This window comes from Zingiber officinale, chromosome 10A (assembly GCF_018446385.1).
Source record: "Zingiber officinale cultivar Zhangliang chromosome 10A, Zo_v1.1, whole genome shotgun sequence".
NCBI classification, from domain to species: Eukaryota; Viridiplantae; Streptophyta; class Magnoliopsida; order Zingiberales; family Zingiberaceae; genus Zingiber; species Zingiber officinale.
The window spans coordinates 51961794-51980183 of record NC_056004.1 but is presented as its reverse complement, the minus strand read 5'-3'; the positions used below and the strand labels follow the sequence as shown (position 1 = coordinate 51980183).

At 36.4% G+C, this 18390-nt stretch overlaps 1 protein-coding gene across 2 annotated transcripts; it reads left to right on the top strand.

Moving 5' to 3' along the window:
- Positions 1–8556: 8556 nt before the first annotated feature.
- Positions 8557–17103, top strand: LOC122027953 (stress-response A/B barrel domain-containing protein HS1-like). 2 transcript variants are annotated; one of them, XR_006124588.1, is made up of 3 exons: positions 8557–8833; positions 16525–16869; positions 16953–17103. XR_006124588.1 is itself a non-coding variant. In XM_042586967.1 (2 exons), exons 1-2 carry the CDS (start codon positions 8694–8696, stop codon positions 16706–16708), a joined length of 324 nt encoding a protein of 107 aa, XP_042442901.1. In that variant the 5' UTR covers positions 8557–8693; the 3' UTR covers positions 16709–16922. The 2 variants fall into 2 exon arrangements, 1 of the variants encoding a protein (XP_042442901.1); XM_042586967.1 differs by lacking the exon at positions 16953–17103 and having other exon boundaries at positions 16525–16922.
- Positions 17104–18390: the final 1287 nt, after the last annotated feature.

Sequence of the window (18390 nt, the reverse complement as noted above, 5' to 3'; positions counted from 1 at the left end):
TAATGTTGTTAGTAGTTAATGGTTTTAAGAACAATTTAAGTACCTTGGTTAAATCGAGAGTATGTTATGATTGTAAATACAATTATGATTCGAAACATTCATATTTAAGAAAAAATAGTCTGGGATGTTTCAATAGAAGTTGTGGGTTTTAAGGTTGTGTCTGGATTATTCAAAGTGATGTTCCATTCTAATCTAACCTCTAAGTTATATTCTCTAGGTTTTAGAAAATGTATTCCTTTGAAACTAGTAATTGTGAATAATAATTGTGAGTGGACCGGAATTGATGAACAGTAGTGTTGGGTTGCTTGAGATGAGGTGAGGCACTTTAGAAGGATATTTTTCTCAGTTTTACTTCCCACGGTCTCGAGTCTCGACTATTAGGAAGCAACAAACAAAAAGGTTTCCAAGGAGCCTCCCCACGAAGATACCGTTGGATAATCTGCCGGAGATTTTAAGAAATTAGCCGAATTTAAATTACACCAAATTAAATTTAACTTATCGATTAAGATGACTTGAGCTGATAATCTCAGGCTGCTAATGGGGGTTGGTTTCTGCCAAGTGCTAAATGTAGACTGCATAGTAATTGAGCGAGCAGAGGGGTCGAGTGGGCAAATCGACAGAGTGGGCAGAGTAGTCGAGTGGATAGAGTAGCTGAGTGGGTAGAGTGGTCGACTGGGCAGAGCGGCTGAGCGGGCAGAGCGGGCAAATCGGTCGAGCAAGCAAAGTGGCAGATCAAGCCAAACGAGTAGAGTACATAACCAAGAAAAACAGCAGAACAAAGTAACTGATCAGGACGAGCGGCCAATCGGGCAGAGTAGCCAATCGAGTAGTGCGGCTGAGCGAGTAGTGTGGCCGATCGGGTAGTGCGGTCGAGCAGACATAGTAGTAGATCAGACCGAGTGGATCGAGGCTTGCGATGGACATAGTTTGTTTGAAACAGATTTGTCCCACCTCCAGTTATGCTTCGAGGTTTTCTCAAATCGTTTGTTTCCTAGAATAACCAAACATTATTGATCACGATAAACTGAGAGGTATCCGATTACTATTACGGATATTCCATCAAATAAAAGATGCATGACAGAGGAGAAGAGGAAATGTAAGTATAGAGATTCAGCTTTTGTGTGTGTTTTTTGCTCAAGAAGGTAACGGAATGCTGGTTTTGATCCCCTATGTTGATGATGGTGTCATCCTCCTTTGGAAATTTAGTCTGTGCTCTGTCTTCTGGGGTCCTGAATTTTTATTGGTGTCATAAATTATAGCTGGTGTGTTCTACCTCTTCGTGCAATGTGCTGGAATTTTTGCTGGAGGTGGCGAAGGTGTTGCTCGTGGTATTGTTGGGGCTGTCATGAGTCAGGAACTACGGTTGCTAGTGGTGCTGAAGGAGTGTTGCTAGTGGTATTGTTGTTGCTACCGAAGCTGGAATGGTGCTAGAAAGTGAGTGGTGATAACAAGTGATGTTAGTCCGGGAATGGCTGAACTTGGTGCCGGTGCCATTGTGGGCGGTGGAATTGCTGCGGCTACCAAAGTTGTTGATGCTGCTGTGATAGTTGAGAATGCTGGAATTGAAGACAAAATCACCGGAGCTAAACCTGCGGGTGTCGTGGTATTGGAGGGGCAACTCCAATAAGCATATTAGTGAGGCTCCTCAGCGACAAGATTTTCTTGTGTGGGAATGTTTTGACAGTAATTATAAGCTATTTAGTTGGTACAACATCGTAAAATCACATGTAATCGATGCCATGGACACCTTATCAAATTTGGGTTAATTCGATTCAGGCATTGTCCCAACTTTTCATATTGGGATGATGAAATCCACACTTAAGTAGCGGGTTTCATCATCTCATTGTGAGAGGTTAGGACAATGCACAGACAAGATGAAATTTACCTCAAATTTGATATTTCATCTGACATTGTGAGCTGATTCATTGGTCATTGTCGGAGTAAGTTTTGATGATAAATATTTTATCTTTCATAAAATAAAAAAAAGCGACTTACAAAACAAATTAAAAGCTTTACAGGAGCCTGACAATTTCGAACCATATTAAATATTTATATTCTTTCTACTTATAAAATATATAATAAAAATAAAAATAAAAATACAAAAAATATATAAGATTAATATATTATATATATAACATGAAAAATATATAGTATATATATATATATATATATATATATATATATATATATATATATATATATATATATATATATATATATATATATATATATATATATATATATATATACCGGTTTAATCCCAAATTAATTTTGTGTCCCGATTTAGTCTCAAACTTTAATTACTTTTTACACCATTGGTCTTTCTGTCAATTTGGCATTCAAATCTAAAGGAATAAATAATCAGTTCAGTTGGAACGAAGCTAGAAAAAGCCCCCTAACCCTTTATCGTAGAAAATCGATTCTCCTCTCCAAATCTACAAGTTCTCATCTATACTTTCATTCGAGGGCACCAAACCCTTCTCAATTATGCTTCGCTTTTGATCAATCAAACTAGGTAACAAAATTTAGATTGCTCAATTGGATTGGTTGTTGAATGATGTTCATAGTTTCTCCGATGTGGACTGGACAGTAGATCCAGATGATCGATATTCTACGGGTGTATTTATTATTTGTTTAGATGTTAATTCGATTTCCTGGAAATCTACCAAATAACGCACGATTGCGCTCTCTTCGACTGAGGTTAAATATCATGTCATTGTCTCTGCGGCATCTGAGATCCAATGGATTAAGTCACTTTTGACAGACCCGCTTCTTCCGGTTATCATGTCTGTTTATGCTCTTCACTGATAATTTGGGTGTCACCTATCTTTCAGCTAATCTTGCTTTTCACTCTCAAATGAAGCATCTGACTATTAATTATCATTTTGTTCATGATCTGGTGCATGCCTCTGAATTACGAGTTACTCATATTCCTGCTGAAGATCAGTTGGCTGATGCACTTACCAAATCACTTTCTCGACCTCGGCTGTTTACTATTTGTAGCAAAATTAATATCATTTCTGGAACACCATATTGAGGGGGTGTATTAGGAAATAATTATTATTAGTAAATACTTATTTGTTTCCTAGTTATTAGAGAATAATTATTATTAAGAAATACTTATTTGTTTCCTAGTTATTAAAGAATAATTATTATTAGGAAATACTTATTTGTTTTATAATATTTTATATATTTTTTCTATTTTATGTGATTTTTTATTTTTCATTTTATAATGATATTTATATACTATAGATTATCATTAATAAAATATATAAATTCTATCGCCAACCATACTTACTTTCATTCGAGGGCACCAAACTCTTCTTGATTATGCTTTGCTTTTGGTCGATTAAGCCAGGTAAGAAAATTTAGATTGCTCAATTCCATTGGTTGTAGAATGGTGTTTAGCTTCTTTCTTTCTTTCTTTAATTTTTTTTTTAAATCTTGTACATGCTGTTAGAAGTGTCAGTAAATTTTGAGGATAAGGTTGCACTATCTTTTTATTAAAAGATTCGATGCTTGGCATTTTTGTTGTTCTTCTGCCTAAATTTGTTAAGACTGTGACTTACTTCGGCGGCCACTACCGCTGCATTAATTTTTAAAAAAAGACTTCATTAAATATCATGTCTATTGAATGAAAGTAAAAGATGTTCCCTAAATTATATTTTGTGTTCTGTAAGTCTCAGATTTTGTATAACAAAGTAAATTGATCAACCAAATTTGTTATCATCTTTTGATTTTAAGATGGCAATCTATTAATTGTTAAATTCTCGAATATTAATTTTTTAAATCATTTTTTTGATTTATTTCCCTTCGTGTAACTTTTACTCACTAGGTGATCAAATGGATATCTAATGGCTAGACGAAATAATTTTTCAATGAAGAGCACTCCAAATTATGGTAATCCGTTATTTTTTAATTATCATGAAAAATATTTTAAGATGCGTTTTCTCGATAATCTAATGCATTATTTTTTATTTAGGATAAAATCGAAAACCAGATCTCTTTACAATTAAAATATATTATAATGGAAGATACAAATATCGTGGAAAACACAATGAATACATCCGGAGGAGATTTAAATATTTTGATTCTATTGATCTTGATAAACTTGGAATGATTGAATTATGGAGATATTGGAGAAGTTCAAAATCGAAGACAAAAAGTCTTTTAGATTTTGCCACAAAATCGGAAGTACTATCAATGAAGGCAGATACTTGGAAAATGATTTGGATGTGTTGAATCTTAGAAATTATATTTCGATATACTATGAGGTTGAAGTATATATTGAATACTTAGATGGTAGTAATGATGAAGCTGAAGATGACAACGCTGATTTTGACAACAATGAGTATGATTTTGTAGAAAAAATGATGGGTTAGTTGATGCATTTGTTATGGATGATATAGAATCTATGAAAGAAAAAATGATTGTCTATGAAGGAAAAAAAATCGATGATTTACTGCATAAGATGCAGGAGGATGATAGTGAAGAAGATGTTTGTGCAGACAATGATTGTTTGAATAGTATTCATGATTCTGATGAGGATGATGTAAAAAGTTATCCATTGTTGGATCCAAAGAAGGATTATGAAAAACTAGAGTTGAAGCTTGGCTTAGTTTTTAGCTTGAAGAAAGAAACAAAATTTACAATTGAAAGTTACTGCATTAGAGAAGGAAGGCCTGTGAAGTTTGTAAAAAATGATAATATCTAGCTTTAGACTTGGTGCAATATGATAATTGTCATTGGAGGATCCATGTTGCAAAGATGACTAATGATAATTGTTGGCAAGTAAAAAATTTTGACGGATGCCACAGTCATTGTGCTTGGGATTTTGGAAACAAGTGTGTGAACTTAATTTGGTTGGGAAAGACTTTTGTCAAAAAATTAAGCAAAAATCCTAAATTGGGACACTTGGAGTTTAGAGAAGAGATTTCTATTATGATGTAGTAAGAATTTTCAAGGAAGACCGCCTACATGGCTAAGAGAAAGGCACTGAAATTGGTGCAAGGATATGTCGAGGAGCAATTCCGACAAATAAGAAAGTATTGTGTTGAATTGAAAATTTTGGCACTGGGGCTACTGTAGTTTTGAAGTTGACAAAGGATGGCGAATGTCTAGGGTTTCAAGGATTATATGTTTGTTTTTCAACGTGTTAAGAATTCTTGCTAGCCATCATTGGTGTTGATGGATGTTTCTTAAAGGTGGAACATGGTGGGCAATGCTATACGTCGTGGGGCTAGATCTGAATAATAACATATTTTCAATATGTTTCGCAATGGTTGAGCGTGAAACGAAAGATAGTTGGACATGATTTCTTCAGCTTCTAGATGAAGACATTGGTGTTGGCAATGATCCACATACCTAGACATTTATGTCAAATAAGCAAAAAGGTTTGATTCATGCACTTGAATCTTTGTTACCTACATAGATTTTGTGTGAGACATTTAGAAAGCAACATGAAATGTGATGGATTCAATAGAGTTGATAAGAATTGAAAAAATTCAAGTGCACATGGTTAGGTTGAAAGACATTGATGCAAAGGTGTATGAATGGTTGGCGAAAAAACCTGAAAACTAGTGATCTAAGGCATATTTTATCATCACTCCTAACTTAGATATCTTGTTGAACAACATGTGAACAAGTTTTAACAGCTTCATATTAGATGCTAGGGAAAAACCAATAATTGAGATGTTTCAAATTATACAAAATCTTTTGATGGGCAGATTTAAAAAAAAAAAATAGAGAGAGCACTAAGAAATGGAAAGGTCAAATTTGTCCAAAGATCATACATGTGCTAGCAAAGGTCCATGTGGAGGCTCTTAGGTATTCCCCCATGAAGTTCGATGAAATACATTACCAAATAACGAGATCATATGACAGACTTGATCAACATTCAGTTGACCTATCCAGAAGGTCTTGCAGTTGTAGGAAATATGATTTCGCAGGGATTCCTTGCAAGTATGTTGTATGCACCATTTGGTGCAAAAAAAAAATGATCAAGAGGCATATGTCTATCCTTATTACTTGGTACAGACATACAAACTTGTAACCAGACTGGAAACATCCAATAAGAACGGGCAGTACAACAAGAGCTCATCACACAGTAAAATAGTACTTAACCAAATGAATCAATAGATACTAATTTGGGTCCAAATAGAAAAGAAAACTATAGGTACTTATTTTATTAATTTTTATCCATTTATACTCTTATTTGCATGTTGGGTGTGTAATATTATATTTGAGTTTATTATTTCTTGCTAATCCAAATTCAGGGTTATGTACAAAATGACATTTATTTTGATCCTTGATATTTCTTTTTATAATTTTTGTGTTAGGTATGAGAATTTATGCTTGTCTTGAATTTATCTATTTCACAAAGGCATAAAAATTATATCGTGCTTACTTTGATACGATTCTATAGTATTTTTGGGTGTTTAAACTTAAAATATTTTAGAATAATCACATGAAAACCATTCACTCATATAGGACCACCCAACTTGTAGACAATAGTTGATGATTATATATTCAATGTATATAATTCTGAGCTTTAAATCTGTATATATGAATATTTTTCCCCCTTGTTTTATTGAAGAGAGTTCATGCTCAATATATATAGGTGAAAAGAGCACGTCAAGTCGAGGTTAATATTAAAAGGAGGCTAATATTCACCTCCTTATCTGAAAGGTGACATTAGCTTCACAAGAGTCTCACGACTGCAAGCTTCCACAAGTGTTCAAGGTAAAGTTGGGCAGTGATCGTCTTCACTAGTAAATTCTATAGTCAAGTCTAACTCTTCTCAGGAATATTTTAAGAAGAAATGATTTATTTTTTGATGTGTTCATTTTTCATATTGGCTTGTGTTAGTTTTTTTTTTTTTGGAGGGGGGGGGGGGGTTTAATAGCTTCTGTTGTTTGATACATTAAAGATTGTGATGGAATCAATTTGTAGTTGTTATATAATGCAGTTACGCATAATGTTGTTTTTGCATTCCTACCAGTTAGCTTAGCTTTAGCGAGGTCAGATCTTCTGGTCCAGAATTTTCTGGACAAGAAGAGACCTTATTCATTCATTGGGTGAGTGGACTGAACCTTACCTGTTAAATAGGTGGGATCCAACCAATAAATGAGCAAGAGATCAGGACTAGTCCAGGGATTCGGGACCAGAGGATCCCTGCCCAGCTTTAGCACCTTTTTCATTTTCTCAAAGCCTTGTGTTTGGAATATTAGCACCATGTGGAAGATGTGAAAAAACGTTGAAGTAGAAAAAAATCAAACATATTGAAATAACATTAAAACTTGATTATAGAAAAGGACCAAATTTAAACTAAAGATTGTGAAGAAGCCAACAATTTAATTTATATAAACTTGGGAACATCTTTTATTCTTTCCACCATTTGTAAAAAAACATTTGCAGTTATAAAAATGGACGATTTCTCGCTACCAATTCTCGACACATCCAGTTCCACCAGGTTCTCAGGGCCTACCGATTGTTGGATTCCTACCATTTCTACAGTTAAACCTGCATAAATAATTCTTGCACTAGAACTAAAATTCACCACCATCACCACATAATTGATGAACTCAAATTCTTGGAACTAAAAGCAAAAAAGCAAAAATAAACCACGAAAGAAACCACAATTACTAAAGGAAAAAACAGAAACCACAAAAAGAAGGTTTTCAGTAGAAGAATGGTATATAAAAAAGAGATATTTGAACATAATGACACAACTAAACTTGCAATTTCACCCAAGATTCATATTCTCACTTTTCAGCCATCAATTAAAATTATGATATCTAGGTTCTGCCTATTCAATGGAAACACCAAATAATTATTTTGAAATTTTTAGACTATTGCTATAATCCTTTGTAATTCAATTAAGTTTAGTTTTTTTTTAGTCAAATTGAAAACAAATGCTCAAGGCTACCTTCATCGTGCGGAGGTGCATGAAGGAAGAATGGTGAATTGAGAGACTAGCCAGCTTCGAAGTTCTGGAATTCTCCAATTAGGAGCATTTGAAGGAGGATTGGTAAATCATACGGAAGATTGGTGAAGGAGGGTGATTTGAAGAGGAGAAATCAATTAGGGCTTGGGCACTTTGGAATAAGCTTTCTTTCCAGAGGCATTTTTACTTATTCCATTAGATTTGAACGCTAAATTGACGAAAAGACCAATGATATAAAAAATAGTGAAGATTCGGGACTAAATTAGATTATAAAATTGATTTGGAACTAAATAAAAAAACATTCATAAGAAATGGGACTAAATTGAAATTTTTTCCTACTTTATTTTTATTGCACAATGTATTGGTGGAAAATTTAACTTTAATCTAAGAAAGCGTTTTAAAACATTTTCCATTACATAATTATCTACTTAAATTAAATTTTCTTACAATATAAAGCATGTAGAATTACGAACCAAAATTGTCGGTCACCTCCCTCTACATGTGAGTTGACCCGGATGGGTCGACCACGACGACGATGCGGAGATAAAGGCATCCACAATTCCATTAATACTTGGAGCGCCGACGTTAATACCTACAGATTAAAAAAAACAAAAAATTATTAACGCGCTCGCACGTTAACAGCAACAGCAATGGGGATGCCCTAACTAATAATGGCGTTATAATAACTGCAGATCGGCCGATTGCAGCAGCATAAACGGCAATCTTGAATAAGACTCGAGAAGTCGCGATGGCGGAGACTGCAGTGGTTGCGAAGCACTTGCTGCTGGCCAAGTTCAAGGAGGATCTCTCTCCTGCAGCGATCGACGAACTCATCCAGGGCTACGCCAGCCTCGTCTCCCTCGTCCCCTCTTTGAAGACCTTCCACTGGTTTCTCCCTTCCCTATTCTGCTTTTTGATCGATTTAGCAGCTGGTGTTTGAGCGTATTCAATTTTCATCTTCTAGTTTTTCCTTGTGATTTGTTATGGAATAGTGACATTCGTCCAGCTACATTGTTCCTATTTTCTCAAATCTCTTCCAACTATGTTAGTTTAGACTTGGCCAGGTATTTTCTCAAATTTGGGCCAAAGGGATCTTGCTTATTTGAGTCCAAAATGTGAGTTTGCACTTTAGCATGTTCTTAAGGAAAATTTTCAACTCAGACAAGTTGGATTTATTTGGTTTCTTAGATTGCTTATAGGAAAAATTCTATATCGCAATGGGGTGGATTGTTTAGAAACCTTGTTCCCATGTTGGATCTCTAAACCAGGCCTATAACCGTTTGTTCATAATCACCATAATCAGCCCTATAAGCCTCTATCATTTTTTTCAAAAACGTTTCACTAACAATTCGTATTCCTGATCTAGTAACTTATTCATAGTTTACACACCTGCTATTGTATTCAGAATCTTGACAATTAGTTTTATCATCCTTTCCATTTATCTCTGTTTGGAAGATAATTTGTATCTCTGAGGGGGAATTAGTTCATCTTTTCCTTAGATTTTCATCTAACCATCAAGTCACGACTGTTCTCACTACAATGACATTTGATGCATCATGTAGCGCTAGCCAAGTTTTTCAAAGTTTCTGAAAATTAGGCGAATCTAATGATTTTTTTAAAGAAAAAGGTATGTGTACATATAGCCAGGACAAACACCTTGTTATTCTTACCAAAAGACTGTTACTCATTTGACTTTGATTCCATAATTTATATTGCTAAGTAGCTTTTTATCAAAAGATATGATGAAAATTTGTCAAAAAATTTCTGGAGTCTTGCATATTCATACTATATTCTTAAATTCCAATGTCGAAGTTGTTGAAATATGTGTGGTTCCTTTTTCTACATCGAAGTTGCATATTCCTTTCTTTTCTGTTAGTTATCTTCTTCAGTATGCAAAAGAGCTATATAATCCTTATTTTTGTTTCTTTTCACCTTAGGTTTTTCACATGTGCTATTCTTAAGCTTTTGCTACAATGTTTATCTCTAACTATTTTCTCTTTAGTGACTTCTTCAGTGATTGTTGTTTAATTTAATTCATTATATATTCTGTTATAGCATTTCCTCTTACCTTTGCCTGTGGAAGCTTCTCTAGTATGGTTTACTTTATCCCGTGGCATTGACCCCTTTTTGATGATCCTTCAATGGGAATTCTTAAAGTCAAGAAAGTATTTTTTTGACTTTAATCTTCCTTCTGAGTTTACATCAGCCATTTGGTAGATGCACTAAATTATTGGTACATCTTCTATTAACAGCCCGAAGTCTTGATATGTCAGACAACTTTCATCATCCAATTGTTTTCTTTTCACTATCTTGAAGGAATTGTGGGATTGAATCAACATTCTAGTTCATTCTTGCATGAGTAAATATGAATTGCTTCTCCGTACAAAAATTCCTCACCACCTTTCCAAATACCTTAAACTACTAGGATTAAGGTAAATCTAGTACCATCTTATTGGTATCCATAGGATTCCAGCTACCATAAAACCACTAATAGATCCATCTAAATGATTTAGATGATTGAATTTTCTAGTAAAATTGAACTTTTTTTTTTTTTTGGACAAATGTGATTGTAATACTAAAATCATCCTTTTGTCAAATAATGCAATGAGAGAAGTTTTGCATCCTACCTCTAGGAAGGAGGTTTTGTGTTAGTATTAGCTCTAAGAGTCAATTATGAGATAATTGACATATCCGGATTAGAATAATTAAGTTAGACTCAAGTGAATCAAGCCATATGGATTCAATCTAATCCGAATTAGACTTGAGTTAGACTCAAGTGAATTCATTCACTAAAGAAGATTAATGGAGATTAATGAAACATTAGAAGAATTAATCTCAAAATTCATTCAATTTTGAAAATTGAATTCAAAATGAAGAGTTTCAAAATGGCCTTAATGGAGTGTTAATGGTCATTAAGTATTTTCATTGGATGAAATACAAAAGGCATTTTTCTCTCAATTTTGTGGATGAATTTTCATTCTTCTTCCTCTCCTCTCTTTCTTTGGCCGAAACTCCTTAGAGGGTTGCTAGCACAACCTTGAGTGTTGGTCTTCTTCATTCTCTTGTGTTCGTGTGGATACCGAAAGAGGCATGGACACGTGATCATGTTGAGATCCTAGCTGTCGGGAGATCGAGCGCACACATCAAAGTTATAACACCCTATTATCATGAAACTTAGTATATGTTGTTTTCTTCCTTCGCATGGATCTTCTGATAGGAACTAGATGTTTTCCGTCAGGTGATTAGCGCCCTAGTTCCTTATATTTTGAGTATTTTATGCCTTATAAAATCACCCATAATTTTGACATAAACATACTCACCAAAAGCTTGAGCCTACCCATGATTTATAATTTTAGTTGAACCATAACCTAGTAGCTAACCTAGTGGGATTTCGCCGGTCATTATTTGAGTTTTTTCTTTTGTCATCTTATTATCTTTGTATATATGTTCTTAGATTCTTCATGTTATGTTATTCTTACCATGCTTAGATTTCTTGCTTCATGCTATAGTATTTAATTTTTGTAGAAAATTTAAATGTTGTTCTCAAGTATAAATTTAATTTTTGTAGAAAACATGACGATACATGTGTAGTGAAGAGATAGAATATAACTTAAAAAAGGGATAATATTCTTATAATTAATGTATTGAATCGTAGCAAGTTAGAAACCCACTTAAAGGGTCTTGTGGCTTTGAGGTTAAGTCTATTATAGTTAGGTTGAACAAGACCTAATTGAGTTTGCACGACACTTCATGATGATTCTAGACCTAAATGGCTATTGTCAATGCCTAATCAAAGATTCAAGTGTCTAGATTGTCAACTTTACGTTGAAATTGTTGGAAAATCGATGGTCTAGATAGAGGGGGCAGGGGATGAATGACTAGCGAGTACCTACAAGTGTGATTCTACAAAAACTCTTACTCTCGGTAGCAAGGTTATACGTTTATATGTAACAAATCATTAACACAAAGAAGAATCAAATACTTACAAGCATATACGTTTATTTGACGTGTTTGGGCGTCCCCTAAGCTCCTATTTCACGGCCTATGATAGTCAATGGATCACTCCTGGACTCCTCCTCGGTCAATCAGAGATGGAGAAACATCTTACAATCACAAAGAATACAAGCTTAAAGTGGGAGTACCAGGCTTCTAAATGTGTTTAACCAACACAATTTTGTTTCCTTCAAACCTCTAACCAAGCCTCCTTTTATACCCTTTGAATCCTTTCTTGTAAGTTTTGTCTGTTGTCCAATAGTTGACTACTCATTGCCATTTGTCGCTCAAAAAGGCTCTTGACTGCATTCCACATGGGTATTAGTCAATTGAGAACTTTTCAACAATCGACTAATCCTATCTGTCAATTGTCTAATCGACTCAACCATGAACAAAATCATTTTGTTTGTTGGCTCCTTGGACCTAATTGATTGCTCCACCAATTGACTGATTAAACCTTGAATCCACTTTGAGATCGTTCACTAATCTCCGATTCCAATGGGCCTATGACTACAACCTCCTAAGATCGAGTCCACATAAGTTAAACCCCGTCAACCATGTCAAAATTGATAGATCGCGTTGTCGTAATACAATTACAATTCAACTTAATACCGAACTCTCTGCACTAATACAATATAGAGTAACTCAGGTCATCTCTCATCTAGTCGGTAATGATAAATTTATGATCAATTTATTTGGAAATAGGGTTTGACTTTTGATTCAATTCTAAGACTAACAATTGAAAGACATCTTAATTTAATCTAAACTACAATTGTAATGAATTAAAGGAAACACATAACATTCCATGAAACCAAACATTGCAAGAAGTTAAACGAACTTAAATGTATCAACAAAAGTACTATGTTAAACACAAGATCAATTGAAGTAAACTCATTCAACGATAAGCAAACGAATCTAAACTAACCGCCAATAACTTAACAATCTAACAAAGTAGCAACATAGCAAGCAACTCAACCTAACTAACAATAGGAAAGTTAACACCCTAGATTGCAATTAACCAAAGCAGTAACATTGTAAGGGGAATTACATCGAACACATGATGAGCATTATTGAATTGAGACTAAATGCATGACATGTTTAGCCTCTATTTCGTAGTGGGGATGACGATATTGGCCTCTTGGGATGAGCAATATCACTTTTTTCCATCTTTTGCCGCATTAAATGCATTACAATCAATCTTCAACCAACAACAAATTAACTCATCAAACAACCAAATGATCAAAACAACTCATGAAAGAGATAAACCCAAGATTGGCGGTGGTGGCTATGAGCTTGAACTTAGGGGCTGCTGTGGAGGGGTGAGTTGTGGCGTCTATGGAAGAAGGAACATGCTGTTTGGTGTGAGGGAGGTTGGAAGCTGTCGGTGATGCGGAGGTGATGCCTTGAGGATCGCTGAAGGTAGAAGGGAAACCCCTTTCCACCTTGCAAGGATTGCTACCGATGATGGAAGGGATGACATCTGCTATCAAATCTTAGTGGATGGAAGAAGATGATTTGAGCCGGCGGTGGATAAAGTGGAGAGGAGGTGCTGGTTGTTGTGATCGTTGGATGAGATGGTCGATGATGGCCAAAGGAAGGGAGATCCCCTTTACCTTTTAGTGATTGTTTGCAGTGGAGGAGTGGTGATGAGGAAGCCAACGGCAGAGTGGTCCAATTGAGGGAGGAGATGGAGATGGAAATGGAGATGGAAGTGTGATAGACGAGGGAAGGGAAACTCGTTGACCATGGTGCGCCGGTGGTGGTGGAATCGCCGGTGGTGAGGAGGTGCATCGGTAAAGGTTGAGAAGATCATGATATAGGAAAAAAATTGTCAAATTTTGGATGAGTTCATGTAGCTTCTCATGTGGATCCGGATTTTGGGATGAGGAGATGGGCTAGGTTCGATCCACTCCACTTTTTGGATCTTGGTTGGCTCCATTAGGAAGTGAACCCATTGATTGGGTTAGATGAACCGACTATCCATTGAACCAAGCTTCATTTTAATGTGAACCATCATCAATTGAATTTAACCAAGCTCCTAATTGAACCAAACTTATTCTTGATGACTCCTTGGGCTAAAATTGGTTTGGTTCACCTCGAGTCCATAGCTCATCTTGATCTCATACAAAACCATATTCACATATTTAGTTTTAATGCCACAAATATAGGAGAATTTGCATCAAAGCCAAAATAAATCCAAACTCATAATACATGATATGAAGCAACTTTTAACCATACGGGAGGATATAAATGACGAGTATAAGAGTTAAAATAATATGTCAAAATGTCAGTTATCACTACTGGAGAAAACTTCCAAGCGATCAGAGTTGACTAGATTCAATGATCCAGAGGAGTCGGTCAAGATTGGAGTTTGACCTAGCTCCAAGTGCTCGGAGGGATTCCAGGCGATCGAAGACCTTGGAAAACGTCATTGATGGGACATAATTTATAGCCAAGTTAGCAAGGTCCAGGCGACTGGAGTGGTTCCAATCGACCAGAGTTGTGCCATGTCAATATCGACATGAGCTCTATAAAAAGAGGATCGAGGCTCTTGTTTCGAAGACAATACATGCATCTAAGTCTCTGTCGCTCTTCGAAAAGCTATTCTTGTGCTCTGGTGTTGGCGCTCTGCGCTCACGAATTTTAACTACAATTGCCAACTAGGGCTTGTACATATTTTATTTATTTTAGTTGTCGTACATTGTGTAGTTAATAGCGCTTTAACTTTTTAGATTATTTTTAAAGGGTTTCTCCACCTCCAGACTTCCTAAAAAGGAGAGATTTTAAATAAACATCAAATTTTAATTTAATCGTGCGTATTATTTTTCTACTTAACATTATATTGATTTCTACATGTTTATTGTGCTGAATATTCTATTAGTTATTGCATGCTTATTGTGCTAAAGTACTCTATTAATCTTGCATGCTAAAGTGCTTGTCTAATCTTGCATGTTAGCCTTCTCAAGTATTCTTTAATTTACATATCTTGTTTAGTTAGCTAATCTTGGTTTGGTTAATCAAGTTAGTTTATTTTTCTGTGGCACACTTTGTATTTTCGGTTTAAAATTGTTATTTATCACTCGTAAAATCTTAAACATTATTTACCCCCCTCTAGCATACAATTAGATCCTACAATTCACACAAATGATCTCCTATTATTTTCTCAAGGTGATACTTCATCCATCTAGGTATTGATCTCTTGTTCACAGCAGTTTGAGGGGATGGTTGGCCTTTCGACCAATAGGATGAAGTCCATTATTTATATCACTGGGGTGGATATGGCTATGAGAGCTGAGCTGCTTTCCATTAAGAAGGGTCACATGCCCTTTCAGTATTTAGGGTTTCCATTGTCAGCCGTGAAGCTCCGGGCATCCAACTACATCCCATTACTTGTGTTTTTGATCCAGAGCACACTGACTCTCCTCTGATCAAGAGGCTTATGTAGATATGGGATCTTATCTTGGTGATGGCTAGGACTCCGGAGGTAGCTATTAAGATGATGGTGGATTGGTTTGATAAGATGGATGGTGGAGGGCATATGACTTCTTTTGGAGACCAGGTCTGAAGAAGCTTTGGACCGGCACAGTCTGGAGGAACTAACTACAACCTAGCTACATATGAGACTCTGGATGGTCACTCTGAATGGTCGCACATGGGCGCCTCCCTACGAGAGCCGGAGCTACACTTTTTGCGGCCTTCAGGAGGAGACACAGGAGTTCTTTAGGTGTGCTCCTGTTTTGGAGCTTTGGAGACAGATCAAGGAGTGGCTACATATGTGTTAGCATGTCCACCTACAGGAGGATGCTTTGAGTCTTCATTCATTCCTGCTGTAGGACTCGGGTTTTGGTGAAGGTTCGTCACCTTGCTGTTTCTTCTATGATACATTTTGTATGGTTGGCGAGAAATAGTTGTTTGTTTGAGAGGGTTCGGATAGATATACAGAGTATTTAGGAGGGTATTGGTGCATTTGTTTATTTACTCGGGCCTAATGCTGTATCAAGCATGAGTAGCACTCTAGACTTATATTGTACATTTGGACTAATATATAACTTCACATATATACCGATTCAAAAAGATAACCCTGTTGCATTGGCTCCATAAATAGAGATGATGTATCATTGTTTTAATATAGTTCTGGACAATAACTGTAGAATTAGCTTAAGATGTTTTTGATTCACTTACACCTCTAATGCATCCTGTTGGAGAAACGTCACATGTTCACTGCGAGGCATGTAGATCAACCTGTATCTAGGGGGTTCTTTGAAGCAATAATATATCCAAACTTGTTTGAATATATAGTTAAAGCATGCTCAACAAGTTATTTAATTTATCAATTGGAGTTTGAGATTTGTATGAACTTGAGTTTGAGCACTACCAGTTGAGATTTGTAAGTCATCAATCTAAATATATTTTGGTTTTTTTGTTTTATATTACCATTTTTAAAACAATTTTGGTAGAATTTCAGCTTGACAAATTTTGCTTGTCATGCCAGAAAGGCTTGTGTATATTCCTAGTTTGTAAACACGGATGCACCGAATCTTAACTACCTCTATAAATATATGTTAACGTTTAAAAATTGTTACCAGGGGAAAGGATGTGAGCGTTGAGAACCTGCATCAAGGGTTTACCCATGTATTTGAAACAACCTTTGAGAGTGTGGAAGGCATATCAGAGTATCTTGCACACCCGGCTCATGTGGAGTTTGCTGATATTTTTCTCCCTGCACTGGAGAAGATTATCATTATTGACTACAAGCCTACTACTGCTTAATCGGCAGTAGAGTTGCAGTTCCATGAAATAAGTTATCTTATTTTTCCTTGTGCAACAGCATTGGTATGTGTTTCCTGGGTTGAATATTGTGAGCTGTTGTTGGAGGAACAATTTCCGTTTTCCACCTAAACGCAAGAAAGCAGGACTGAACTGATTGCGAGGTATCTAATACTTAACGAACTATATCTTTTATTCAATAGTTCTTTCAGAATCAGTGATGTTGAGCACTTATATATTTTAAAAGCTATAAGCCCGAGAGAAGCATTTACCAAAATTAGCAACGCTTTTGGCTGGGTTAACTGAAACAAGCACAAAGTATAAGGTGCTACTTTGTGGCACTCTCCGATTATTGGATTTGCTTTAATTAAGGTACCATGGTAAAGCTTGAGCTTGAATATTTGTTTATAGTAGATCTAATTATTTGACTGTGATATCCCCATGTCAGATTAGCATCTTTGTAGCAACAACCCAGCAGTTGTAGAAGGTAGATTATCTTGTTAAAGCCTTTAAATCCTACACTACATAGTCCATGTTTTGTCATTAGTAGCCCCGGTATAGCACAGGTGGTATTCAGTTTATAGACTTTATAAATTGGGCACGAGTTGATTTCCGAAGATTTCATTATCTTGGAGTATGCTCTTCTACCTAGGATGTTGCTTGCTATATATTATGATTTACCTGTTTATATCTAGCCTGAGCCGAAGATACAGTACTACTTGAGCGAAATCAATTTTTTTATACTACTGTAATGTTTGGTCATTAGTATAATAATGGAATGTCATCTACTTTAGAAATAATAAATACATGAGCGGTTAGACAATATTACATTATTTTAATGTCACTAGGAGATGACTCATCATCATATGTCTTATAATTAATCTACAAGTCAGATTAATATGTGTGATCCTGTCCGAATCGCTGAATCAACGGACGTTGGGCACGTGACGCTCTCCTAGTCGATGGCGTAGGCCTCCGTCTGGTCGCACGAATCTCCGGCGAGCCTGCACAAAAGTCGGGCCAGGAAGGAGTTCCCGGCGACGGCCCTTCGACGCTCAAGTCAGGCAAGCAAGCAGTGAAAAAGTGACTCCCTGAATATTAGAACGCGTCCCTCCGGCGAAGGATGAGGGCCTTTATATAGGGCAGCGGAGAAGCGAGTGTACACATACCGAGGTGTACACGTGTACACATACCGAGGACGTATACGGTGGTTTACTTAGGGAGATTCTCAATCACGTGCTTTGTGGAGACTATTAGCAGTATGCTACCTGATGGCTTTGGCCGAGCGTGCAGTCCGATCGGCCCTGCGATCTTGTCCGCTGAGCGTCGGAACCTTGACTTTCGACGAGACGCCTTTAATCATCAACTAGACACCGGCCGGCCGCCCGACCGGTCGAACCCACCCTCTCCGCCAGGCCACCTGCCATTTTGACTTCCACGTGGCGTTGACTCCAACGGACGGGGGACCCCTGTTCTTACAACTGGATCACTTACATCCCCTTCAAGTCTAGTCGAAGGAGGCGATTAGTCCGACTGACTGGACTGCTAGCCCAGCCGGGCGGCGTCTTCAGGCACACCTAATCCGCTCAGCTTTTCACAGGGATGGCCTCTAAGGTTAGTCAACAGCAACCTTCCTCGGATCTCCTCGTAACCCGTGCCAATCTTCGACATTAAGACTGAGCATG